The sequence below is a fragment of the Vipera berus genome (genome assembly GCF_964194415.1).
Source record: "Vipera berus genome assembly, chromosome: Z".
NCBI classification, from domain to species: domain Eukaryota; kingdom Metazoa; phylum Chordata; class Lepidosauria; order Squamata; family Viperidae; genus Vipera; species Vipera berus.
The window spans coordinates 128,974,222-129,000,509 of record NC_138205.1 but is presented as its reverse complement, the minus strand read 5'-3'; the positions used below and the strand labels follow the sequence as shown (position 1 = coordinate 129,000,509).

Genomic DNA, 26,288 nt, shown 5'->3' with positions numbered 1-26,288 from the left:
AGGACCCAGATTGTTGGGGGCAATTAAGCTGACTTTGTAATAATGCCGCTTGGGGTGTGTGTGAAAGCCCTAATAAGCAGGCATATACATAGAATGAAGGCTACTGCTAAGCTTGTAAGCCGCCCTGAGTCTTCGGAGAAGGGCGGGATATAAATGTAATAAAAATAAAAATAAAAAATAAAATCCTTCACCTTTTTAACGATAACACTTTGCAAGGAAGATGTGGAGCAGAAGACAGCCAACGTTTTTGGCCAACTGTAAAACTGCAGGGACGAGTTAAGATAACAAAAAAGAGAAAACACTCTTTTTAAAATATGAAAATCTTTTATTGGAAGCAAACTTAGGTTTAGTTTTGGGCAAGGAAGAGATTTTCCTATTCTGATACCCTCCAGGCATGCTGAAAGAATTCCTGAATTCCCCAAAAATGGTTACTGTAATTCAAATACACTTAGTGTTTGGGTTGGGTTTCACACAATTATTTTTCACACAATAATTTTAGGAGGCTTGGACTTCAACTCCCAGAATTCCTCAGCCGGCATGTTTGGACTTCAACTCCCAGAATTCTCTAGCCACCATGGCTGACTGAGGAATTCTGGGAGTTGAAATTCAGACGCATTGAAGTTGCCAAGGTTGAGAAACACTGCAGTACAGATAGATCTCGACATACGCCCTGCTGCTTAACGACTGTTTGAATTTACAACTTTCCTGGAAAAAGTTGTGAAAAGTCACTATCCTCTGATCACATGACCGTGCTTTGAGTACTCGGCAATATGGCTGCATATTGGTTTTACAACTGCTGCATTCCCTTAACTGCCCCAAACAAGGTCGTTCGACTGATCCGATTTAGTCATCACAACAGGATGATCCTCGTCATGGTGGTTTGTTGAGAACTCCCTGTCTTTTCCCAAAGTGCTCACAATTACAGTCTCTGCAAAAACAGAGCAGTTTTAGCGAAATCACCCTTTTACTCTAGGTTTAAAAGGTGGGTTTGAACGTAAGCTTTGAGCTACTTACAATTAACTCTCCAACAGGGGTCCTTAATCCCATTGCCTGCACCTGGGGTGGCAGGTGTTGAACCCATTTTCAGGAAGGGAGCATTGAGTACAATTCTCGTGAAACCTTATCACTAGTGCAAAAAACACCCCACCCTCGTTATGTGCAGGGGGGCAGATACACGTCCCACAAACAGATAACCCAAGTCAGATCTCCTTCAAAACTCAGCAAGCATGAGTCTCCTCAAGAGGACTAGCAGCTTGGCAGGAATTTCAAAAGCTTCTTAATTTCATCCATTCGGAGAAGGGCATAGGGAACTACGGGCCACAAGAACGAGAAGCAGCCTGAAATATGTTTAGGTAAGCAACTGTTCCCTCCCCTCTGCCACTTAAAAGGGTATTTTGGTGCGCAGAAGAGGATCGTGTGCGAATCTAGCACATATACAGGGGAAGATCTCTGGGGAAGAGAGGTTAATTATCCTACTATAAGTATATTGATTTAGATGCGCTAAAATTTCCCCTTCCATAGATCTATACAGAATAAAGTGCTTTGTTATAAAGTATTTTTTTGTTTCCAAATACTAAGTTATTGGTGAGCGTTATTTTTTCCTTTTATGGATAACTGGGCAGTAGATAACAAAAGCCACAAAAATATTAGGTGGTCAGGCATTCATAAAATTAGTTGGACTTCCTTCCTTCTGAAATATACTATAGATTTTCCTCAACTTACAACCATTCCTTTCATTACCTTTTGACACTGTTAAAAAAAATAGTTACCATCGGTCCTCGCACTTACGACTGTCGATAGTCACGTGATCAAAATTTGGATACCTGGCAAAATCAGCATGTACTTTTAGGATGGTTGTAGGATTCCGGGATCATGTGATTGCCATTTCCAGCTTTCCCAGGCAGATTCTGACAAGCAAGATAAATGGAGCAAGCCAGATTCACTTAACAACCATGGAATTAATTTAACAACCACCTGACTCATTTAACAACCGTGGCAAAAAATGGCTGTCAAATTAGATGCGGCTGAACGACTGCATCACTCAACAATGGACATCTCAATTATGGTCATAAGTTGAGGACTATCTGTAGAGAGGTTTCAAAGGATGTTAAGAGTCTCTCTCTTTCTAATCTTAACCATCATTTTAAGAGTTTGGTGAGGAAGGACTAGATAGACAACAAATCACAGTCAACATGTGTCTTTTGTCCACCAGTTCATTGTTATTGCACATTTGCTGACATCACAGCCTTTCTGCAGCATTTCCTTGTCCATTTGTGCATTGTGGTGGTTGTTCCAGGGGCCAGCCCTGCTCATGTGGACATACACACCATCCAACAAAGTTCTTGGATCTTTTCATCAAAGAGAATCCATCAAGCTTCACCAAAGATGGAGATGTCAGACCAAGGAACACCTTTTTCTTGTGAAACACGGCGTGCGTCTCTACAACACAATGGGTCAATCTTTGAAACATAGCCCATTTTGTTTTGGGGGTCTTTGCCTTGGAAATGAAAAAACAACCGTAGAACAACTCAAGCAACGACGCCCCCGTGTTCTGTTATTCTGGAAGAATTCACAAAGGTCCTATTGCAAAAGAGCTCTTAGGATTAGATAATAAAGTGCAAAAAACAAAAACAAAGTTAAAGGAACCAATGCTTCATGTTAAAAAATGTCTTTAAAGGCTGAACGCCTTCCTCCAAAGAGCTTGCAGAGAAAGTAATGTTAATTTTAGAAGAGGTTCTTCAGGAAGTGTATTCTCCTCAAGAATAGTAGGTGTAGAGTAGAAATCAAAATTTATAGACTTAATTATGGTGTCTAGGCTGCATGAGGATTCCATAATATGTAAAGATGCTGGATCTGAGCCTTGATGGTGATCAAGGAAAGGGGTCCTACTGTTTTCAAGGGACTACTAGTGAGGGAAGAACTTCATCTTTAGTGTTATCACCTTCAGTAGAGGCCAGCTGAGCTTCAAGCTACAGAAGTTGAGAAACAGAAAGTTGTACCAAAGGATAGGCAAGAGCAAATGAACAAGAAGCTGTTACAAAGTCACACACTTGAGAATCCACTTTCTCACACCAAGGAAAGTTTTACTGTCCACATCTTGCCATTTCCTTTCACTTCCATGAAGCAAGCTTTCCATATTTCTCCATTCCCATTAAGAAGCTGGAGTGCTCCCTTCCAACCTTCTTGACTTGGGTGAAGGCATCTCCCAATTTCAATCTCCAAGAGAAACCATCTGCTTCTGATTCCTCCAAACCCATATCTGACCAGATAAGTTCGGAAAGTCCTTGCCTGTGTCTTCCTACCTTGTAAGCTCTATCAAGGCATCTTCTCAAGATCTTCAGAGTTGAGAAATAACTCCTCAGTTTCTGCTCCGGATATAGGAGTTGGAAGCATCTCAGAAGAGCAGGTCAAGCAAAACTGGGTTGACTTCTTCCATGAGCAAACAGATCAACGCTATCTTCATGGCTTGCTGTAGCAACCCTAATCTCAAGGTTCTAGACGCTTCTGTGGAAGATCTAGATGCTTCCGTTGAAGAAGCAAGAACCTCAGGTCCCTCAGACTAAACCCAAACACAATGGCCGCTCATCACAAACCCACCACAATCAATGGCATTGGGGAAACCTTCAGAATTACCAGCCAAGTTTCATGCACCAGATGTTGGTCCAGGTCTAGTTGTCCACGTTCAATCTGCTACCGGGGAAAAGAGCTGGTGGTGGGGGTAGAAGAGGAGGAGGAGGTATGGGGTGTGCATGAGGATGTCTGATAGGCAAAGGAAGCGCATGGGAAGATGAGGTCGAGTGGAGAGGAACACCAGCAGTCAAAAGAGTTGAGTTGGCGTTCGGAGAAGTGAGGAGACCAAAAGAGTTTGTATCTCGGTTGGGATCTGCAGCTGGTGGGTTGTTGACTCGGAAACACTTCTCCTTGTGTGCCTTGAGCATGTTAGAGAACCGGAACCGTTGACCACAGACGTCGCAAGGATAGGGCTTCTCTCCAGTGTGCGTCCGTCGGTGGCGCTTCATGTTGGGGCGACTGGTGAAGCTCTTCCCACAGATCTCACAAATGTACGGTTTTTCACCTGGAGAAGCAGGACACAGAGGAAAGAGACTCAAGAGGTGTTTCCTTAAAATGGTCACCTTTGGATCAGAACCGATTTTTAAGGAAAGACGTGGGAAACCGAGTCAGGGGTGGTTTAGGATAGGACCCAGAAGTTGGCATAAGAAGCATTCCAATATCTAAAGGGCTGCCAGGAAAAAGAGGGGGGTCAATCTCTTCTCCAAAGCACCAGAAGGCAGGACCATGGATGGAAACTAACCAAGGAGAGAAGCAACCTGGAACTAAGGAGAAACTTCCTGACCATGGGAACAATTACTCAGTGGAATGGCTTGTCTTGTGAATGCTCCAACACTGGAGTTTTTTTAGGAAGAGTGGACTGGACAACCATTTGTCTATAATGGTATGGGGTTTTCTGCCTGAGCAACTACCGGATCATGGCCTATTCGAAAGCTGTGTGCAGGGTGGCTGATGTGCCTGTGCAGCTTCACTCACATGAGTGCTGGCCCAGTGTGCATACGCATGTGTGCTGGGCCGCTGGCTCACATGAATGGAGCTGCGTGGGCATGCATGTCAGCCGGCCACAGGCACAGCCTGCTTCCTTTCCCACCCACACCACTCAGCCAAGCTACAAAAGTTGGTGATGGCTGGACTAGAAGCCCAAAATTCCGGTTGCTAAGTAAGATAGTTGTTAAGTGAGTTTTGCCCCATTTTACAACCCTTTCTCGCCACATTTGTTAAGTGTGATCCTCTTTCTGTGACCGTCAGACAATCAAAGTCAATGGGGAAGCCAGATTCACTTCACAGCTGTGTTACTAACAGAACAACTGAAGTGGGTTCACTTAACAACTGTGGCAACACTCACTTAACAACTGCCTCGTTTAGCAACAGAAACCTGGGAATGAATTGGGGTAGTAAGTCAAGGACTTGTGTGACTTGGGTTTCTGAGCTGGGTTTGCCTTGAGACCCGCATGTGAGCATTCACAAATGCTGGATCAACTGGGCAGGTTGCACCAACGAGTCGCCAGCTCTTCCAGGTATAAAGAGGAAAAAGCAGGAAAACTAAGGGAATAACACGGTCTCACCTGTGTGTGTTTTCATGTGCTCATCAAAATACTGCTTCATGTTGAAGTCTTTGCCACACCACTGGCACATGAACTGTTTGTGGCCGATGTGGATGCTCATGTGGGAACGCAGCTGGTATTTGTACTGGAACCGCTCATTGCAATTCTGGATGGATTTGCGAAAGAGAAAGGTTAAAGAAAGAGAAGGAAAGAGACAAAAAAAGAGAAAGAAAGAAAAAGAGAGGGAAAGAGGGAAAGAAAGAGGTAAAAAAAGAAAAAGAAAGACAGAAAGAAAGATTGAAGAAAAAAGGAAGGAAGGAAGGAAGGCAAGGAAGGAAGAAAGGAAAGAAGATAAGAAAGAAAGAAAGAAAGAAAGAAAGAAAGAAAGAAAGAAAGAAAGAAAGAAAGAAAGAAAGAAAGAAAGAATCAGTGGATGAATGTAGGAAACAGGTGTTTCCTGGTAACATACATGCAACCGGTTGTAATTATAATTGCAATAGTGCAATTACGATTGTTAAGTTGAGGACTACTTAATGCTCAAGAGGAATAAATGAGAAACTACATTATGGATAGAAAATCTCACCTTTTAGGTCTGAAAATCCAGGTTAAGGCACAAAACATTAAACGCTTTGATAGGCCATTCCTGTTATTTGCAAATGATACTCAGCCCAGCAATCCCATTAGTAAGCGAGGCCGCTAAATGAGACACGCTCCATTTTTTGACTTTTTGGCCATGTTTGTTAAGGGAATCATTTAGGTATTTAAAAAGCAACGTGGTGGCTGGGTTAATCAAAGTTCAATAACACACAAAAATCTTTAGTACAAATCTCAAGTTACAACGTCAAATATTTCCTCTCTTTTTCCCTTACTTAATATCTACTATCTCATATCTAAGCGAATGCAATTCTTATTATAACAACTAAGTAAAAACATCATTATTACATTTAACAATAAATTTTTAGCTTTATACATATCCTATGAGCACCGGCCCCTAGAGTCGGAAACGACTTGCACGCACGTGCGGGGGAACCTTTACCTTTACCTTTTTAATTACTTTTACGTTCAATCTTTATAGACAATCAATGTCCTGTTATTGGCTTTTTCCCAATTTTTAGTTTCCCATCAATGTTCAAATTTAACTTTTGACATTTATAATTTCCAGGCTTTAGGTAACCAAAGTTTTCCTTATCTCAATTCATAACAGAATCCAATATTCAAAATACACATCTTATCTATTTGAGTATAGTCTTGTTCTATTTCCTAAAAGTTATCTATTTCCCACCATATTAAATCATCTAATTAATGCCGCGTAACAGAGTGAGCGCCTGTTACGCGTCCCAGCTTCTGCCAACCTAGCAGTTCGGAAGCACGCAAAAAATGCAAGTAGAAAAATAGGGACCACTACGGTGGGAAGGTAACAGCGTTCCGTTCACCTTTGGTGTCTAGTCATGCCAGCCACATGACCACAGAGACGTCCTCGGACAAGTGCTGGCTCTTCGGCTTTGAAACGGAGATGAACACCGGCCCCTAGAGTCGGAAACGACTAGCACGCACGTGCGGGGAAACCTTTACCTTTACCTTTGCCATTAAGTGTGAAAAACGGTCCTAAGTCACTTTTTTCAGTGCCGTTTGAACGATGAACCATTGCTAAGTGAACGGCTGTATGTCGAGGACTACCTGTGAAGTTGGGCTTGCTAATTGTATCCCAGATCTCAGAAAATGGACTGGGTTGTAAAGGGTGAATGGCGGGATGACACTCCAAAATGGATCCTCACCTCACATTTGAACGGCTTCTCGCCGGAGTGCTGCAAAGAGTGGACTTTCAAAGACATGCTGCGTTTGAAGGACTTCCCACACGTCTCACAGGTGAATGGCATGTCCTTGGTGTGAGCTACAAAGCAAGGAAAAATTGGGGTTGTCTTCTAAAGCAGGGAAAATATTGGGGTTGTCTTCTAAAGCAGGGCTTTTCAACCTTTTCACCCATTGTACCACTTTTAGGATATGGCAACATCTGAGTACATGACCAAAAAAAATGACCCTGGGACACTGTGACCGTCATAAATACGAATCAGTTGCCAAGCATCTGAATGTAAATCACAAGACCCTGGAGATGCTGCCACATTCCAGCTGATCGGCGCTTCTTCTGGGCTCAGAAGTGCCAGGATCAGTGCCGAGCTCCAGCTGGAGCCTGGCACTGATCCTGGCACTTCCACTGAGCCCTGACAGCCCCGAAGAAGGGCTGATCCTGGCGCTTCCACTAAGCCCTGACAGCCCTGCAGCTCCAGCCGTCTCTTGCTCAGGCTCGTACGGTGCTGAGCTGCTGCGGTTCAGCTCATTCCCCTCCCCCGCTACCACTTTTCTAGCATGGCCGCGTACCACTGGCCAGGTGCCAATGTACCACAGGTGGTACCCGTACCACTGGTTGAAAAGACCTGTTCTAAAGCAGGGGTCTTCAACCCCCAGTCTGTGGCCCGCTACCAGTCCACAGCACGCCAGCAACCAGTCCGTGCAAACAAGCAAAGCCCCATCGGTGGGATGCAAGCAGCACACAAACCCAGCCCCCCTTCGATCCATGGAAAAACCTCTCTCCACGGAACCGGTCCCTGGGGCCCAAAAGGACGGGGGGGGCACTGTTCTAAAGACTTCTGCATAGGCTGAGCCCAGCTACATGGTTGGCTTGGCTGAAGACACAAGAGCTGAGGTCATCTCTTGGGAGAGGCCACAAAGAAGGATGGACCCCAGAATAAGACCAACAGCCAACTCAGTTTGGGAAATTACACAATACAGAACAACAGAGTTGGAAGGGACCTTGGAGGCCTTCTAGTCCAACCCCCAGCTCGAGCAGGAGACCTTATACCATCCTGGACAAATGGCTGTCCAATCTCTTCTTGAAAAAGCCTCCAGTGATGGAGCACCCACAACTTCTGGAGGGAAGCCACCTTGACTCCTGGTAAAAAAAAATGAAATCTTGACTTCATTTCTACCTGGATAAGAGTTCTTATTGTGGAGACTAAAATGGAAACAGCCCTAGCGAGAGAGCGCAGTTACATTTTTGGTGGGATCTTTATCCTTCTGATCAGGTGGCCCAGCTCAAAGAAATGTAGAGTAGAGGATGAGGAGGTTCATGTTTTCCTCTTAGAACAGAATATTTGTAGCTCAGGGTTGGGAGGAGGAGGAGGAGGAGGAGGAGGAGGAGGAGGAGGAGGAGGAGGAGGAGGAGGAGGAGGAGGAGGAGAAGAAGAAGAAGAAGAAGAAGAAGAAGAAGAAGAAGAAGAAGAAGAAGAAGAAGAGGAGGAGGAGGAGGAGGAGGAGGAGGAGGAGGGGGAGGAGCAGGAGGAGGAGGAGGGGAAGAGGAAGAGGAGGAAGAAGAAGAAGAAGAAGAAGAAGAAGAAGAAGAAGAAGAAGAAGAAGAAGAAGAAGAAGAAGAAGAAGAAGAGGAGGAGGAGGAGGAGGAGGAGGAGGAGGAGGAGGAGGAGGAGGAGGATTGTGGGGTCCTTGGTGTTCTCTGAGTTTGGTTGTTTTCTTGCAGATGTTTCATGACCCAACTAGGCAACATCATCAGTGCACTGGCTGGTCAGATTTGGTAATGGACGGTCTGCAAGAAAACAACCACATCAGAACCACCAAGGACTCCACAAGTTATATTTTAATTCAATTACAGTGACCGAATATCTTGAAGGAACACAGATGTCTTCAACTTGGCACCTACTGAAGCTTTGGAAAGACAACCATCTAGAAACATTACTGCTCCATCCAGAACATCTTATGACATTTATGGTACACTTAATTTGGAACTGAAGTGCCCATTAGAGATCTAATACAACCACACCGGGAGAGCACAACTGGAATAATATTAATTGTCACAATTTGTCATACCAAGGATCACTTCCAGAGACTCAGCTGCTTGAGGGGAATTTTTATTTTTCCAGAAGTTGTTAAGATACAACTTCCACCATCCGTGATGGCTGGACATACAGGTACTCCTCTATATACAACCATAATGGAGCCTGCCCATTACAGTCATATATTGTGACGGTCATAAAATGAGTTGATTCCACAACATCTTTTTTTTGCAAAGCTATTAAGCAAATGTGGCTATTGTAAAGTGAACACAGCAGTCATTAAGTGAATCAGTAGTCTGCTATGGACACAGTTTTGCTGAACAAAGAAAGTAAGTTGTGGGTTTTGGCAAAAATGTCATAAAAGACAGTGCAGACAGCCGTGTTGCCGAGCACAAGTTCGCTCACATGATGGAAGAAGGAGGCCTGACCATCCTAAGTCCAAATCAGAGTTTTAAATCATTTTTTTGGGATTGGTTGTAACTTCAAAGCGACCAGTCATAAGTCGAGGACTACCTGTATGGGTTGCAACTGAAAGGAAATGGAATTGGATATCTTCTGGATTAGGGGTGGGGGAATCATTGCCCTTTTAAGACTTCTGGACTTCAATTCCCAGAATTCCTCAGCCAGCCATACTAATCATGGCTGGGTCAGGAATTCTGGGAGTTGAAGTTCCCCTACCCTTGCTCTAGGTGGTCCTTAGGTCTCCAGTCCTGCCCTTCTCCATGCATTCCCCACCCTACTCACCAACCATGTGTTTCCGCACGTGTGCCATGGTGTAGAACTTCTTCTCACAGATCTCGCAGGAGAATTTCTTCTCGGCGTAACTGTGGACAATTTTGTTGTGCTCATGGAGGGACCACAGCTTCTTAAAAACCTTCCCACAAGTCATGCACTGCAAGGAAGAAGACCCAGAGGTCACCTCTGTCAGGCTGTAAATCTATCGACTGACTTCCAGTTTTAATAATAAGAGTTGACATTAAAATCCATTTGTCTTCCAAGCTTATACAGGTAGTCCTCAACTTTTTATGGCAGACATGTCAAACACAAGGCCCGGGGGCCGGATCCGGCCCGCGAAGTGGTTTTATGCGGCCCGCGAAGTCATCCTGGAAACAGTGAGGGAACAGCCCCCACTGCCTTGGCCCTGGCCCAGAGACCCTCCTTCCTCCAGAGACCCCCAGTTCTGTCCCACTCCTGCCCAGGCCCCCATAGACACCCTTGATGCCAATGATGTAGAGCTGGCCATGCCCATCTAGTAGGCCATACGTACTCTAGCCACGCCCACCCAGTAGGCCACGCCCACCCTGGCCACACCCACCCAGCCCCCTAAGGGCAACCGCAATGCTGATGCGGCCCTCAATGAAATTGATTTTGACACCCCTGTTTTATGGCAAAACAAAGCAACCACTTCACAAACGCCTGGCACAACATGGGAGAACAAACGCATCAGGGGAAGATTCAGCAGTCCATCTGCGTTTGAAAAGACAAAGGCCGCTCTTTCGAAGACAGCAAAGTCCACATTTTGGACAGGGAGGACCACTGGTTTGAAAGAGGGGGTCAAAGAGGCCATCTAGGTCAAATCTGAACAGCCCTCCCTCAACAGAGGGGGAGGGATACGACATCAGCTATCTCCAGTCCAAAACGCAATCCTTTCAGCAGTTCCAAGAAGGATCCACACCCATTTGCACCACTCAGGTGACCCTGAGGACACAGATTAAACCTCCAGGTAGCCTCAATGACCCTCTAAAAGAAGGCAAATGACCAGCTGTCTGGAAGGAGTATAAATCCTTCCCACCATCCAGTCAGAGCTGAAGAAGCTTCTTGGCTAAGAAGTGAAATGTCTTCAAAGGAAAAACAAGAAAGTCCAGTTGCCTCCTGAAAAAGCACCTTTGGGATAACCACGACCTGGATGATTGAGAATCTCCATGGTCATTATTGACTGTGCTTGTCAGAAAGTCACAAAAGGAAGGGAATCATGTGACTCCGGGACGCTGCGACCGTCATAAATACGAGTCAGTTGCCATGCATCTGAATTTTGATCACGTGACGATGGGATGCTGCAACAGTCGTTTAAGTGTAAAAAACGGTCCTAGGTCCCTTTTTCAGTGCTGTTGTAACTTTGAATGGTCACTAAACAAATGGTTATAACTCGAGGACTGCTTGTACACGATTAAACTTCCTTCTTCAATCAGACTTATTCTTATCTATGTTGGACTATCAACTGGTTGCCAACATTACTTGGACCAATGACCCTGATTATTTCAGCTTTTTGGATCACTTTAAGAGAGGTGGACCAACTCCCAGAATTCTCCAGCCAGCAAGCTAGTTGGCTGGGGAATTCTGGGTGTTGAAGTCCACCTCTCTTATAGTTCCCAAGGTTGAGAATTACTGTTCTAGCTTTTCTCCTTCTATAGTCCTTGACTTACATCAGTCCTTTAGTGACCATTCAACAGCACTAGAAAAAATGATTCACAACTTGTCCTCACACTTACAACTGCTGCAGCATCCCTTATGTCAGGGGTAGGCAACCTCGGCTCTTTTATGACTCATGGACTTCAACTCCCAGAATTCCTGAGCCAGCCTTCTGACAAGCAAAGTCAATGGGCAAAGCCAGATTCACTTAATGACTGCTGGATTCAGATAAAAACTGCAGCGATTTGCTTAAAAGACTATAGCAAAAACCATGTTTTTTTCTTATTACTGATCCAGAATTAAGTTTTGCAAAAAATCTTGCTTTTTCTCCCTGCAATTTTGCTTTCGACCACTTGCTGGCGCTGCAGGCTATAAATGCACACACACACATACACAAAAGAGAGAGAGAGAGAGAGAGAGAGAGAGAGAGAGAGAGAGAGAGAGAGAGAGAGAGAGAGAGAGAGAGAGAGAGAGAGAGAGAGAGAGAGAGAGAGAGAGAGAGAGAGAGAGAGAGCGCAAGCGCACAGGGATGCAAAGACAACCACAAAAGCATCCCTTTGCAAGAAATTCAGACTGAAATGGCAGATTCATAATCTGAGTCACAACACTGAACTGCACAGCACTGACCCACAACGCACACGGATTTACTTGTCCTTCTCGACTGGGACCTGACTCAGAAGCCAAGGCTAAACTCGATCCCAGATCCTTGATACGGAATGGCCTAAACCAAGTGACATTTTGCTAGATACCACATCTCCCAGTTGTGCATTCAGGGAAAAGCAGTTACAACGAAGACAAAACAACAATTGCTCTGAGTGACAAAATCCAGGTAGTCCTCAACATATAACAGTTCGTTTCAGTGACCGTTCGAAGTTACTACAACATTGAAAAGAGACTTATGATCATTGCAGCATCCCCGTGGTCACATGATCAAAATTCAGATGCTTCACAACTGACTCATATTTGTGACAGTCAGTGTCCCGGGGACACGTGATCCTCTTTTGCGACCTTCTGACAAAAAACGCTGATGGGGAAACCAGATTCATTTAACAACTGTGTGACTAATTTAAAACAGCTGCAGTGATTCATTTGACCACTGTAAAATGGGGCAAAAGTCACTTAACAAATGTCTCGCTTAGCAACAAAAATTTGGGGCTCAATTACAGTCGTAAATCGAGGACTACCTGTACACAATTGCCCCCTTTCTTCTCCAGTGAGTTTGAGATACCAACAGAAACAGTTACTCCAGATTTACAACAGGGAAGAACAAAGCTATAGAAGACATTGACTTAACCAAAAGTGACTTATGACCATTTTTTCACACTTATGACCGTTGCAGCCTCTCCATGGTCACGTGATCACAATTCGGGATGCTTGGCAACTGACTCGTATTTATGACGGTTGCAGTGTCCTGGGATCACGTGATCCCCTTTTGTGACCTTCTGACAAGCAAAGCCAGTGGGGGGAAAGCAAGACTAACTCAACAACCGGGTAACTTAAAAAAAAAAATCTGTTATTAAGTGAGACATTTCGTTAAATGGGTTTTGCTTCATTTTACAACCTTTCTTGCCACAGTTATTATGTGAATCACTGCAGTTGTTAAAGTTAGCCACACGGTGGGTAAGTGAATCTGGCTTTCCCCGCTGACTTTGCTTGTCAGGAGGTCGAAAAAGGGGGATCTGTGACTGTCATAAATATAAGAGTCAGCTGCCAAGTGTCACGTGACCGTGGGGAATGCTGCAACTATTGTGTGAAAAACGGTGCTCGGTCATTTCTTTTCAGTGTCGTTTGTAACTCTGAACCAGGGGGTCTTCAAACTTGGCCCTTTTATGACTTGTGGACTTCAACTCCCAGAATTCCTCAGGCAGTATGCCTGGCTGAGGAATTCTGGGAGTTGAAGTCCACAAGTCATAAAAGGGCCAAGTTTGAAGACCCCTGCTCTGAACTGTCACTTAAATGTGGTAAGTTGAGGGCTACCTGTGCAACCAGCACATCAGCTCCTACTTAGACCTTGAGGGCGCCATGTTGAAGGAGAAAGGAAGCCTTAAGATGGCGCCAGGATCTCCTCACCTGAATGTTCTTCTCGCAGTCGGTCTGATGGTGCAAGACCAGCTCGCTCTCCAGCAGGAACCTCTTGCCACATTTGTCGCAGATCTGCATGCGGGTGTGCGTGACGTTCATGTGCTTCTCCAAGTACCAGCGGTTGTTGAACACCCGGGGACACTTCTTGCACGGATAATGTTGCTTCTCCTCCAGCTTGACCTTCTGACCAGGAGGATCCTGGTCCTTCTTCTGCTTCTTAGCTCTCTTGACCTTGCTGTCATTCTCAGCAACTTCACCTTCATCTTCTCCCTCCTCTCCTTCTTCCATCAAGGTGGCAACTTCACCAGTTTTGGGGGACGTAGTTGGGTTGGTGGCCTTGGCAAGCAGCCTAGTCCTCGGGGGGGCTCTGGTTTTCTCCTCTCGAATCTCAGTTACGTTACTGTCGTTGTCCCCTCTGTCCTCCTCCTCTTCCTCCTCCTCCTCTTCTTCTTCCTCCTCCTCTTCTTCCTCCTCTTCCGAGGTGTCCTCCTCTTCCAGGTCTTCCTCTTCTGAGCGATCATCTTCATCGCCCACATCTGCGTTGTGATCTTCGTCTTCCTTGCCCCCGTTTTCCTGCTCTTGGTCCACCACCGAAGAACATCCTTCTCCTCCTGGCCCTCCAGCTTCTCTAGCCTCTTGGCTGCCCACTGAAGGCTGTCCCTCTGCACCTTTAGAGACATTGAGGGTCTGGTTGTTAAGGTTGACCTCTACAATGATCTGCTCACCGTGGCTGTAGGACCCTCGGCTGTCCAGGAGAGCCTCAGACGCATCTCCTTCCATCTTGCAGACAGGTGGACCGTCATGTTTCTCTTCCTTGTAGAACATCTTGCTGGCCACAGCAGGTTGGTTTTGGTGGCCATCCTCCACCCGCACAGAATATGGGATGCTGCCTTCTCGGGCGAAGATCTTAGGGCGTGGAGGGTCCATTTCTTGCTTGATGTCACAAAAGAACTGAGAAGGTGGGGTGGCTTTGCTACAATTGTCCGAAGTCAACGCCACATTGTTGGTCATGGCCAAGCCAAGAGCTCGGGTGGCGATGAGTTCCTGACAGGAGGAAGCAATGTCGGTCATCTGCAAGACGCAGGCCGCATTCAGGACGTCCTGAACGTTGGAGGCGCTGACCAAGAGCTTCGAAGTATAGATGAAGTTCAAAATCTGTTGAAGACCAAGGGTGGTCAAGGGCTCAAGAGAAAGCTCCACTCTCTGGAGCTGCTTGTTCTGGGTGAAGAGGGAGTGAAAGAACTGGCTGTAGGCCGCCAGGAGCCCCTTGTGGGCCGGGAAGACGGTCTTCTGCTGCACCAGGACAAGGTCCACGTCGCACAGGTCAGGCTGGAAGAGGCGCTGCTCGTTCAGCCTGTCCATCAAACACGTGAAGTGGAGGGCAGCATCTTCTGCCAGGGAGTACTCGGGAGCAGGCTGGCCAGCTGTCTTTTCAACTATCAGCTGGAGGGAGGGAGGAAAAGAAACAGAGAAAAAGAGATGGTCGGAGGAAGAAAGGAGAGTGTCAGAATCCATTTATATCACATTCATAAATGTATGTTTAAAACATTATCCCCCCCCCCTATGGATTCTGCCATCTCCCGAGGAAGGAGGAGCGCATGTGGATTCAGCCTGCCTCAGGTTATTTCAAAGGCCAAGGGAACCTTTTGAACTGGGGGAACAAAAGGGAGGGTTAGGGAAGAAGGCATCTGGCCTGTGTCTCCATTTGAATCTGTAAAGGAAGAAGGCAATAACCGTAAATTCAAAGTTCCCTTTTTCCCCACGAAAGGGATGACACGAAGTAAATGATGGGGGGCTGACCAAATGGGGTTGAGGGAAGGGGGGTTGAACCGGAAACTCTTTATAAAGTTTCAATCTGTAAAACAATACCAAGTCCTGTCTTGTATTTCCACAACCAAACACGTCCTAGTAAAAATTCCTTTTGGACTAGAACAGACTCCAAGAGTTTTTGTTTTCCTAAGACGTGGATTGGGGTGGGTCCTGACAGAGAGAGAGAGAGAGAGAGAGAGAGAAAGAAAGAGCAAGTTAAAGCATCATTGGTGATCATCTCAACCCTCATTGGAAACAGTCTGAGCCCATCAAATTTCTGACCTGCTTAATGACCAAAGCCTGTGACCTACCTTGGTGACATAGTTTCACCATCTACAGGTCACCCTCCGCTTACAACCATTCATTTAGCAGCCATTCATAGTTACAACGGCACTGAAAACAGGTGACTTACACTGCACCTACAACTGTCGTAGTATCCCCACGGTCAAGTGTTCATAATTTGGACACCCCTCCTTTAGTTGACAAGGCTGGGAAATTCCAGCCAAGCCATTTCTAATCTTATTACAGGTAGTCCTCAACCTACTACCATAATTTCTGCTGCTAAGAATGACAAGTGGGTTCTGCCCCATTTTACGACCTCTCTTGCCACAGTTGTTAAGTGAATCCCTGCAATTGTTAAATTAGTCACACGGTTGTTAAGTGAATCTGGCTTCCCCATTGACTTTGCTTATCAGGTGGTCACAAAAGAGGATCACGTGACCCAGAGACACTGCAACCGTGGTAAATATGACACCAAAGGGGATTTTATTTTTGGAAAGATATTTACTTCTGGTTTCATTTTTCTTTTTGCAAAAAAAATATTTTCGATCTCTCTGCAGAGATTTATTTCTAATTTCCTTTCTCTTTTTGCAAACATTTATTTCTGATCTCGTGGCAAAAAATTATTTCCGATTTCTCTTTTTGCAGATTTATTTCTGATGTCTCTCTCTCTCTCTCTCTTTTTTGCAGAGATTTATTCCTGGTTTCTCTTTTGCCAAAAAAATTTATTTCTGATTTCCATTTTTGCAAAATTTGCTTCTGATCTCTCTCTCCCTCTCTTTTTTTTGCAGATATTTATTTCTGATTTCATTTCTCTTTTGGCAAAGATTTTGTTTCTGATTTCTCTTTTCCCGAAGATTTATTTCCGATCCCTCTTCTCGCAAAGATTTATTTCTAGTTTCATTTCTGTTTTTGCAAAGATTTGTTTCTGATTTCTTTTCTCTTTTCCCAAAGATTTATTTCTGATCACTCTTCTTGCAGATTTATTTCTAGTTTCATTTCTGTTTTCGCAAAGATTTGTTTCTGATTTCCCTCTCTGTCCCCACCACCTTCCAATTTTCTGATTTGTTTTTGAAGCTGAGGTTTGTGGGTTGGCTGAGGAACCAGGGTACGTTGGGGCTTTGGATTGAACAAATAGAATTGTTAAATCTTTTTGGAATTTTTGGTGGGGAAGGGAACTGTGAAAGACATCTGTTGAAAACATAAAATTGCTGCCAACTTGCATTATGCAAGCGTATCCATTAATTGCACGAGAAATGACAGCAGCCTAGCATAAAATGTGGGAAAAAAAACCTGATGTAGAACTGAAGAGATAAACATAAAGGACTTACAACAGTTCATTTAGCGACGGTTCGTAGTTACAACAGGACTGGAAAAAGTGACTTACGACCGGTTTTCCCACTTACAGCTGTTGTGGGATCCCGTGATCAAAATTCAGACAGTCGGCAACTGACTTGTACTTCTGACGGTTGCAGTGTCCTGGGATCACGTGATCTCCTTTTGTGACCTTCTGAGAAGGAAAGTCAATGGAGGAAGCCGGATTCAGTAACAACCGTGCTACTAAATTAACAACAGCAGAGATTCACTTAAGAGGAGGGAGGGAGGGAGGGAGGGAGGGAGGGAGGGAGGGAAGAATAAAGTGAGGACGGAAAGGAAAGGAAGAGATGGAGAGAAAAAGAATGATAGAGGAAGGAAGGAAAGAAGGAAGAAAATAAAGAAGGGAAAATGAAGGCAGGAAGGAAGGAAGGAAGGAAGGAAGGCAGGAAGGAAGGAAGGAAGGAAGGAAGGAAGGAAGGAAGGAAGGAAGGAAGGAAGGAAGGAAGGAGAAAAGAATAAAGTAAATGAAGGAAAGGAAAAGAGATGGAGAGAAAAAGAATGATAGAGCAAGGAAGGAAAGAAGGAAGAAAATAAAGAAGGGAAAAGGAAGGAAGGAAGGAAGGAAGGAAGGAAGGAAGGAAGGAAGGAAGGAAGGGAGGGAGGGAGGGAGGGAGGGAGGAAGGAAGGAAGGAAGGAAGGAAGGAAGGAAGGAAGGAAGGAAGGACAAAAGAATAAAGCAAATGAAGGAAAGGAAAAGAGATGGAGAGAAAAAGAATGATAGAGGAAGGAAGGAAAGAAGGAAGAAAATAAAGAAGGGAAAAGGAAGGAAGGAAGGAAGGAAGGAAGGAAGGAAGGAAGGAAGGAGAAAAGAATAAAGTAAATGAAGGAAAGAAAAAGAGATGGAGAGAAAAAGAATGATAGAGCAAGGAAGGAAAGAAGGAAGAAAATAAAGAAGGGAAAAGGAAGGAAGGAAGGGAGGGAGGGAGGGAGGGAGGGAGGAAGGAAGGAAGGAAGGAAGGAAGGAAGGAAGGAAGGAGAAAAGAATAAAGTAAATGAAGGAAAGGAAAAGAGATGGAGAGAAAAAGAATGATAGAGGAAGGAAGGAAAGAAGGAAGAAAATAAAGAAGGGAAAAGGAAGGAAGGAAGGAAGGAAGGGAGGGAGGGAGGGAGGGAGGGAGGGAGGAAGAAAGGAAGGAAGGAAGGAAGGAAGGAAGGAGAAAAGAATAAAGTAAATGAAGGAAAGAAAAAGAGATGGAGAGAAAAAGAATGATAGAGCAAGGAAGGAAAGAAGGAAGAAAATAAAGAAGGAAAAATGAAGGAAGGAAGGGAGGGAGGGAGGGAGGGAGGGAGGGAGGAAGGAAGGAAGGAAGGAAGGAAGGAAGGAAGGAAGGAAGGAGAAAAGAATAAAGTAAATGAAGGAAAGGAAAAGAGATGGAGAGAAAAAGAATGATAGAGGAAGGAAGGAAAGAAGGAAGAAAATAAAGAAGGGAAAAGGAAGGAAGGAAGGAAGGGAGGGAGGGAGGGAGGGAGGGAGGAAGGAAGGAAGGAAGGAAGGAAGGAAGGAGAAAAGAATAAAGTAAATGAAGGAAAGGAAAAGAGATGGAGAGAAAAAGAATGATAGAGGAAGGAAGGAAAGAAGGAAGAAAATAAAGAAGGGAAAAGGAAGGAAGGAAGGAAGGAAGGAAGGAAGGAAGGAAGGAAGGAAGGAAGGAGAAAAGAATAAAGTAAATGAAGGAAAGAAAAAGAGATGGAGAGAAAAAGAATGATAGAGCAAGGAAGGAAAGAAGGAAGAAAATAAAGAAGGAAAAATGAAGGAAGGAAGGGAGGGAGGGAGGGAGGGAGGAAGGAAGGAAGGAAGGAAGGAAGGAAGGAAGGAAGGAAGGAAGGAAGGAGAAAAGAATAAAGTAAATGAAGGAAAGGAAAAGAGATGGAGAGAAAAAGAATGATAGAGGAAGGAAGGAAAGAAGGAAGAAAATAAAGAAGGGAAAAGGAAGGAAGGAAGGAAGGAAGGGAGGGAGGGAGGGAGGGAGGGAGGGAGGAAGGAAGGAAGGAAGGAAGGAAGGAAGGAAGGAAGGAAGGAGAAAAGAATAAAGTAAATGAAGGAAAGGAAAAGAGATGGAGAGAAAAAGAATGATAGAGCAAGGAAGGAAAGAAGGAAGAAAATAAAGAAGGGAAAAGGAAGGAAGGAAGGAAGGAAGGAAGGAAGGAAGGAAGGAAGGAGAAAAGAATAAAGTAAATGAAGGAAAGAAAAAGAGATGGAGAGAAAAAGAATGATAGAGCAAGGAAGGAAAGAAGGAAGAAAATAAAGAAGGGAAAAGGAAAGAAGGAAGGAAGGAAGGAAGGAAGGAAGGAAGAAGGAAGGAAGGAAGGAAGGAAGGAAGGAGAAAAGAATAAAGTAAATGAAGGAAAGAAAAAGAGATGGAGAGAAAAAGAATGATAGAGCAAGGAAGGAAAGAAGGAAGAAAATAAAGAAGGAAAAATGAAGGAAGGAAGGATGAAAGGAAGGGAAAGAGAGGGAGAGAGAGAGAGAAGGGAAGCAAGAAAGCAAGAACGCCTCTCACGGCCTGTCTGGCAAAGCATCCCCTACATCGGGCACCCGGTTTTCAACTTTTGCCCAGCACCAGAACTCCCACCGGCTTGTTGCCCGGCTATGCCAGGAATGTCAGCTTGGGCCGAAGCATGCAACGTGATTGGAGAGGAAGATCTGAAATGGAAAGATTTTGCAAAACAAATGGGGTTCTGGAAAAAAAGCAGAAACTCTTTCTTCCTTCCTTCCTTCCTTCAATCAATCTTTCTTTCTTTCCTTCCTTCCTTCCTTCTTCCCTGTCTCCTTCTTTCCTTCCTTCACTCTCCTTCCTTTCCTCCCCCCTCTCTCCTCCTTCCTTCCTTCCCTTCCCAGGAAAGCAAATTCCCCAAATCGATAAAGAGCCATAGAATCCCAGGGTTGGAAAAAGGACCTTGGAGGTCATCTAGTCCAACCCCCTGATCAAGGCGGGAGATGGGCTTAAAAGGCTTCATTGGGCTGTGATTGCAGAAGAGCCACTCAGAATAACAGGCAGCCCTTGATTTACGACCAGTCCTTTTACAACTGTCTGAAGTAACTATAGCCCCATCAACCACCTCCACCCACCCCTGCCGTTCTAGGGCTGAATATCAGGCAGGTCCGCTTTACGACCACACCTGACATTCCACAGTCACCTGACCCATGATCTGCAATGTTCTTTACCAGTTTGCAGAAAAAGATGAGCACCGCATACACCTGTAGTCCTTGACTTACAATCACAGTTAGGCCCAAAATTTTCATTGTTCAGTAAGACAGTTGAGTTTTGCCCTGTTTTGCAACCTTCCTTGCCACGGTCGTTAAGTGAATCACTGCAGTTGCTAAGCTAGTCACACAGTTGTTAAGTGAATCCGGCTTCCCCACTGTCAGGAAGTGGCAAAAGTTGAACACATGACCCCGGGACACTGCAACCGTCATAAATCTGAGTTGCCAAGCGTCTGAATTTTGATCATGTGACCCTGCAACGGACATAGTGTGAAAAACGGCTGAAAGTCATTTTTTCCAGTGCTGTTGTAACTTTGAACAGTCACTAAATGAACAATTGTTAAGTGGAGGGCCACATGCATTTGTTATTCATTATCCAAAGGTACTAAGTTAACCTCAGTCATAATTTTGAGTTAAGAAGCCACGTCTAAAATATCTATTTATGCAGTCCAGAAAAATGAAACGGCACCTCAGCCCAAACGCGAGAAGATAACCCAAGCATCAACACTATATAGTCAAGAGGAACATTGGAGGTCATCTATCCAACCCCCAAGTCTGTAAAGGATTCAGTTATACTCTAAGAGTACAATCAAGGAGCTAAAACTAAAATGTAGTATTGAAAAAATGTACTTATCTGATTGGGCAGCTATGCAATTTCTTAGCCTGGAAGAACCTTTAAAACGTGTGGATTTCAACTTAAATTTTTAATTTGTTTTCGGTGAGTTTGTGGGCATTTTAAATGAGGAAATAGGAAGGGGAAAGAGATCTCTGAGAGACCCGTTGCTGTGGTCACAATTTTAACTGTTCAAAAAATGTGCTGAAATTGCATTGAAATTGGATTTAATAACAAAATACAGGTAGTTCCCAACTTACGACGACAATCCAGCATAAAATTTCCATTGCTAGACCAGACTGTTCTTAAGTGTGTTTTGCCCTATTTTACCACCATGTTGTTAAATGAGTCACTGCAACTGTTAAGTTAGTCACACGGCTGTTAAGTGAATCTGGCTTCCTACTTGGCAGGTCGCAAAAGGGGATCACATGACCCCAGGATGCTGCGACCATGACAAATATGAGTCAGTTGCCAAGCGTCCGAATTTTGATCACATGACCATGGGGATGCTGCAATAGTCATAAGTGTGAAAAACGGTCATAAGTCACTTTTTTTAGTGCTGTTGCAACTTCGAACGGTCACTAAACAAAACGGTTGTAAGTCGAGGATTATTAGTAGCAAGTTTCCAGCAATTTTTCACTGAGGGAAATTAGTCCTTTGGAAAGAGGCATTTGCTTCCCACTTAAATTAAATTCAATGTATCACTAAAATCAACTACAGGCAGTCCTTGACTTAAAACGGGTCACTTACCAACTGTTCCAAGTTATGACGGACCCAGAAATGGAGCCTATGTCCCAGTTTTGAAGTTCTGACCGTGGCCTTCGCTTAACAACCACCACTTAAAAAGTTCATAAAATTGGGTGCAGTAACGTGGTGACCCGTTTTACGACCAAAGTTTTGGGCTCAATTAATGTTGTAAGTCGAGGACTATCTTTAATAGTTTTGTCAAATTTTGAATGGATCAGTCTCAAGTTCCTTTGGGGAGGAGGAGCAACAGAAAGGGATATCCAAATTACCTCTTTGATCAGGGTTTCCCAGCCTCAGCTCATTTTAAATTGTGTGGACTTCAACTCCCAGAATTCAGCAGTTTGCATGGTAAAGTTCACTCGTGCCCACAACAGAATTTTGGGAACTGAAGTTCATTCATGCTGGCTAGGGGATTATGGCAGATGAAGTCGCCTTAGGCTGGATGGGGAATTCTGGGAAAAGAAATCACCTCATAGTGGCTGGGGAATTGTGGGAGTGATGTTGCCTCATGGTGGCTGGGGAATTCTGGGAACTGAAGTCAATGCATGGTAGATAGGGAATTCTGGGAACTGAAGTCCACAGATGTTGACTGGGGAATTCTGGGAACTGAATTCCATGCATGCTGGCTGGGGAATTCTGGGAACTGAAGTCGATGCATTTTAAGGTTGCTGAGTTTGAGAAATACTATCTTAGATCAGCCCTATGACGTATTTTTTAATTTAATGTCAATTCAACAGAATATGGGATTACAAAGGATTTTCTGTTCATTATAGTTATTTGGTCTGCTTTTGCTGTTTGGGTCTCTAAATCCACCCCATTTGGTCAAGGAAGATGGGAGTTGTAGTTCTAAAATTCCAGAAGCCGAGGGATGGGCCATTGCCTATCATAATGGCAGGCAGGTCCTCAATGGTACCCAGGAACGCGGTGGAATAAAAGGGGTCAAATGGCTAAAGCAGGTTTGCCCCCAACGGATGGACATTTGTGAGGGAAAGTGTACCACACAGCATACCAGAACTGCACACAAAAGCCTTTGTTTCTGCCTCTACAACTCTCATTTGAGCACTAGCCATTGGTCCCAAGGTATACAAATAGTCCTCAATTTACAACATTTCATTTAGTGACCATTCGCAGTTACAACAGCACTGAGATAAGTGACTTACAACCGTTTTTCACACTTACGACTGTTGCAGCATCCCCATGGTCACATGGTTAAAATCTAGATCAGGGGTCTTCAAACTTGGCCCTTTTATGACTTGTGGACTTCAACTCCCAGAATTCCTCAGCCAGCGTGCCTGGCTGAGGAATTCTGGGAGTTGAAGTCCACAAGTCATAAAAGGGCCAAGTTTGAAGACCCCTGATCTAGATGCTTGGCAACTGATTCATATTTATGACGGTTGCAGTGTCCTAGGGTTACGTGATCCCCTTTTGCGACCTTCTACCAAGCAAAGTCAATGGGGGAAGCCAGATTCACTTAACGACTGGTTGCTAACAGCTTTAGAGATTCACTTAACAACTGGGGCGTCGTAAAAAGGACCAAAACTCACTTAACAACTTTTTCGCTCAACAGAAACTTTAGGCTCAATTGTGGTCGTAAGTCAAGGACTACCTGAACTTTTAATGCCTGCAAGCGAATTTTCTCCTTTGCTGATCTATTGTACTGCTGCACAAACACACACACACATTCTATTCCTTACGGCTACCAATGACAGAACAAAACTCTATTGTGTTTGGGATGACACTGGAAGACACCGACCATCCATGAGAAGATGAGTTGGCCATTAAAAAAACAATCCGATCAAACAGAACTCCAAAGTTTGGACAGATTTTGCTGCAAAAAACCCCACACTCACACAGTTGTTAAGTGAATCACTACAGTTGTTAGTAATAGGGTTGTTAAGTGGGTCTGGCTGCCCCACTGACTTTGCTTGTCAGAAGGTCGCAAACGGGGATCCAGTGAACTCCGGGACACTGCAACTGCCATAAATATGTGTTGTTGCCAAGCGTCCAAATTTTTATCATGTGACCATGGGGGATGCAGCAGTCATTCAATGCAAAGTCACTAAATCAATGGCTGTCAAGGACAACATCTGTCTGTCTGTCTGTCTATCTATCTATCATCTACCTAACTACTTACCTACCTATTTTATCTGTCTGTCCATCTGCCTACCTACCTACCTTGTCTATTTATCATTCTGACACTGTCCGTCTGTCCATCTATTGATCTAACCATCAGTCTATCTCCATCCATCCATCTGCCTATCTATCTATCATCTATCCATCATCTAGATTCTTATTGATCTATTATCAGTTATCTATCATTAACTATATTGTCTTACTGATCTGGTATCTACCTACCTGTATTATCTATATTGTTTTATCTATCCATAATCTATCTAATTTATCATATATATCTATCATATCATTTATCATCTCTCATATCTGTCTGTCTCTGTCTATATCTATCTACAGTGTCTGTCTGTCTGTCTGTCTGTCTGTCTGTCTGTCTGTCTATCTATCTATCTATCTATCTATCTATCTATCTATCTATTGCTTGAATTAAATTCCTACGCGGTGCTGCTTGCATAACACCTCCTCAATTCATTGATAATGAATCAATGAAGAATTTTGGAAATAAATCCAAGAAAGTCCAGAACACAGGGCCCCCTAACCTCTCTCTTGGGGGCATTTGCAGTCACCAGCCTGTGTCCCCGCAAGACACATACCATTACTTTGCATTCGGGCTAAGGATGATAGGAGTTGAAGTCCAGCACTTCTCTAAAAAATCTCGTTTCACCGCTAGAATGGCATTGCGGCCTTTGGGCCTTCGCCCGCAGGAGTTGACCGACTCGCCCAGCTGCAGCATAAGCACTTTTCAAAAAGAAAAAAAGAAAAAGAAAAACCCAGGGGGAGGGGGTCATGTGGTCTTTCGAAGGGTCATCCCACTTTCCCCCCAAAACCCCAATATTTTTTTTAAAAATCCAACACATGCAAACTTATGCAGACCACGGGACACCCCCCCCTCCTTCCAAGGGAGCAACAGAGCTGAGTGGGGGGTGTCAAATCAAAACAGGTTTCTATTGCAAAGATGAGACCGATTATTTTCCCAACTCCCACTCCCCCACAACCCTTTCACACACACACACATACACACACACAAAAAAAATCAGGTTGCCAAGCTGCTTGCAAGGACCTTAAATGTACCGAGATGCAACTGTCACTCACGCGTGCAAGGAAGCAGATTTAAGTCCCTAAAGCCTGGAGGGTTTGCGCGGGGGGGGGGGCGGGGGGCAGAAGGAAAGAAATCACAGCGCGAGCCAACTTGTTCGCGTGAGCTCATTCGTCGCAACGCGATCCGGTCTAACGAGGAAGGAAGGTTAACTCCTTGCAAGCCACGATCTGGCCAGGATGGATGGATGGAGGGTGGTGGACATCTCCTGCGCCTTTCCCCCCCCCCTTTTTTCCCAAAATAAAAAATAAAAACTAAAAAAGGCAAGGCAATAGGACTGAATCAGCAGGCGTGCAAATTCAGGATCCTGTTGAACCTCTTTTTCTACCCCGTCCTGTCTATTCCACACCCCCGCCTTTGATTGCAACGTGTGCATAATGCAGGGCAAAAACCCGGGCGTCGGAAGGACCAGAAGAAGGAATCAAGGAAGGAGGAAGGAAGGAAGGAAGGAAGGAAGGAAGGAAGGAAGGAGGAAGGAAGGAAGGAAGGAAGGAAGGAAGGAGGCAGGAGGAGAAATTAGGGAGAGCGAAGACATCGCATTGCTTTGTAAACTGCACTGCCTTGCAAATTGCACTATAAACCGCATTGTAAATTGCATCGCATTATAAACTGCATTGCAAATTGCATTGCATTGCAAAGCAACTTCCGATCCTCCCTTTCCCACCCACCCCCGTTAGCCCAAGCTTGCAAGCGCCCCCATTCCGGGAGGGGAAAAAAAGAGGGGGGGGGGCGCTCTACCATTTTGCTGCCGGGCTACCCGATCCAGGGAGCCCCGCTGCTCCTTTGCTCGCGGGGGGGTTGCGCTCTCCATCAAAAGGTCCAGGGGTGAAGCGAGGAAGGTGGATTGGGGTGGGTGGGGGGAGTCTTCTCGCTTATTCCGTCTAAAGAGGGGTCTATTGCTTGTCTGGCTGGGGGACCCCCCCTCCTCCTCTGCAGCGGCCGCTGCTCGGCGCTCTGCAAGGTTCCTCGGCCGATGCTCCGCCTCCCCTCCCCTCTTCCTGCCCCCCCCCCTCGCAAGAAAGGCTGGCAGCGCCCGCCTAGCATTCCAGGCGGATGCCAGAGGCGTTTGGCTTCGCTTGGCCTCAATGCGCCTGCGCGCCCGGCTTTCCCCGCTTGGTAAGCTTTGTAGTCTGTCTTGACAGATTTGGCTGCTTTGCCCTCTAATGAACAGAATTGGGATGGATGCGGGATGATTTTTTTAATTATTTTTTATTTATTTTTATCGTGTCTTAATTGCTTGGTAAGGGTCACCTCCTTCCTTCTCCTGTTTTCCCCAAAACAATGACCCTGCAAGGTGGAATTGGCTGAGAGAGGAGGACTGACCCACCCACCCAGAAAACTTTCTCGCCTAAGGTGGGACTAGAACTCGCTGCCACCCGGCGATTGGCCCAAAGTCAACCAACCAACCAACCAGCTTTCATGCATGTGGGACTGGTGATTGGTTCAAAGTCACCCAGCTGGCTTTTATGCCTAAGGCAGAACTAGTATACTCATGGTCTCAGTGCAATCTTACCTCTTTTATGACTCGTGGACTTCAACTCCCAGAATTCCTCAGCCAGCCACACTGAGGGGAAAGGGAGGTTTC

The 26,288-nt window shown here is 44.9% G+C and overlaps 1 protein-coding gene across 4 annotated transcripts; it reads right to left on the bottom strand.

The window, feature by feature from the left end:
- ZBTB47 (zinc finger and BTB domain containing 47) lies at window positions 1–25,654 on the bottom strand. 4 transcript variants are annotated; one of them, XM_081345248.1, is made up of 6 exons: window positions 25,442–25,654; window positions 13,436–14,890; window positions 9,701–9,848; window positions 6,890–7,005; window positions 5,136–5,280; window positions 1–4,075 (listed from the first exon to the last, which is right to left on the bottom strand). In XM_081345248.1, the coding sequence occupies exons 1-6, from the start codon at window positions 25,442–25,444 to the stop codon at window positions 3,669–3,671; spliced, it is 2,274 nt and encodes a 757-aa protein (XP_081201374.1). In that variant the 5' UTR covers window positions 25,445–25,654; the 3' UTR covers window positions 1–3,668. The 4 variants fall into 4 exon arrangements, with proteins under 4 accessions (XP_081201374.1, XP_081201375.1, XP_081201376.1 ...); XM_081345249.1 differs by lacking the exon at window positions 25,442–25,654 and adding an exon at window positions 24,201–24,576; XM_081345250.1 differs by lacking the exon at window positions 25,442–25,654 and adding an exon at window positions 16,942–16,958.
- Between the last annotated feature and the right edge of the window lie 634 nt (window positions 25,655–26,288).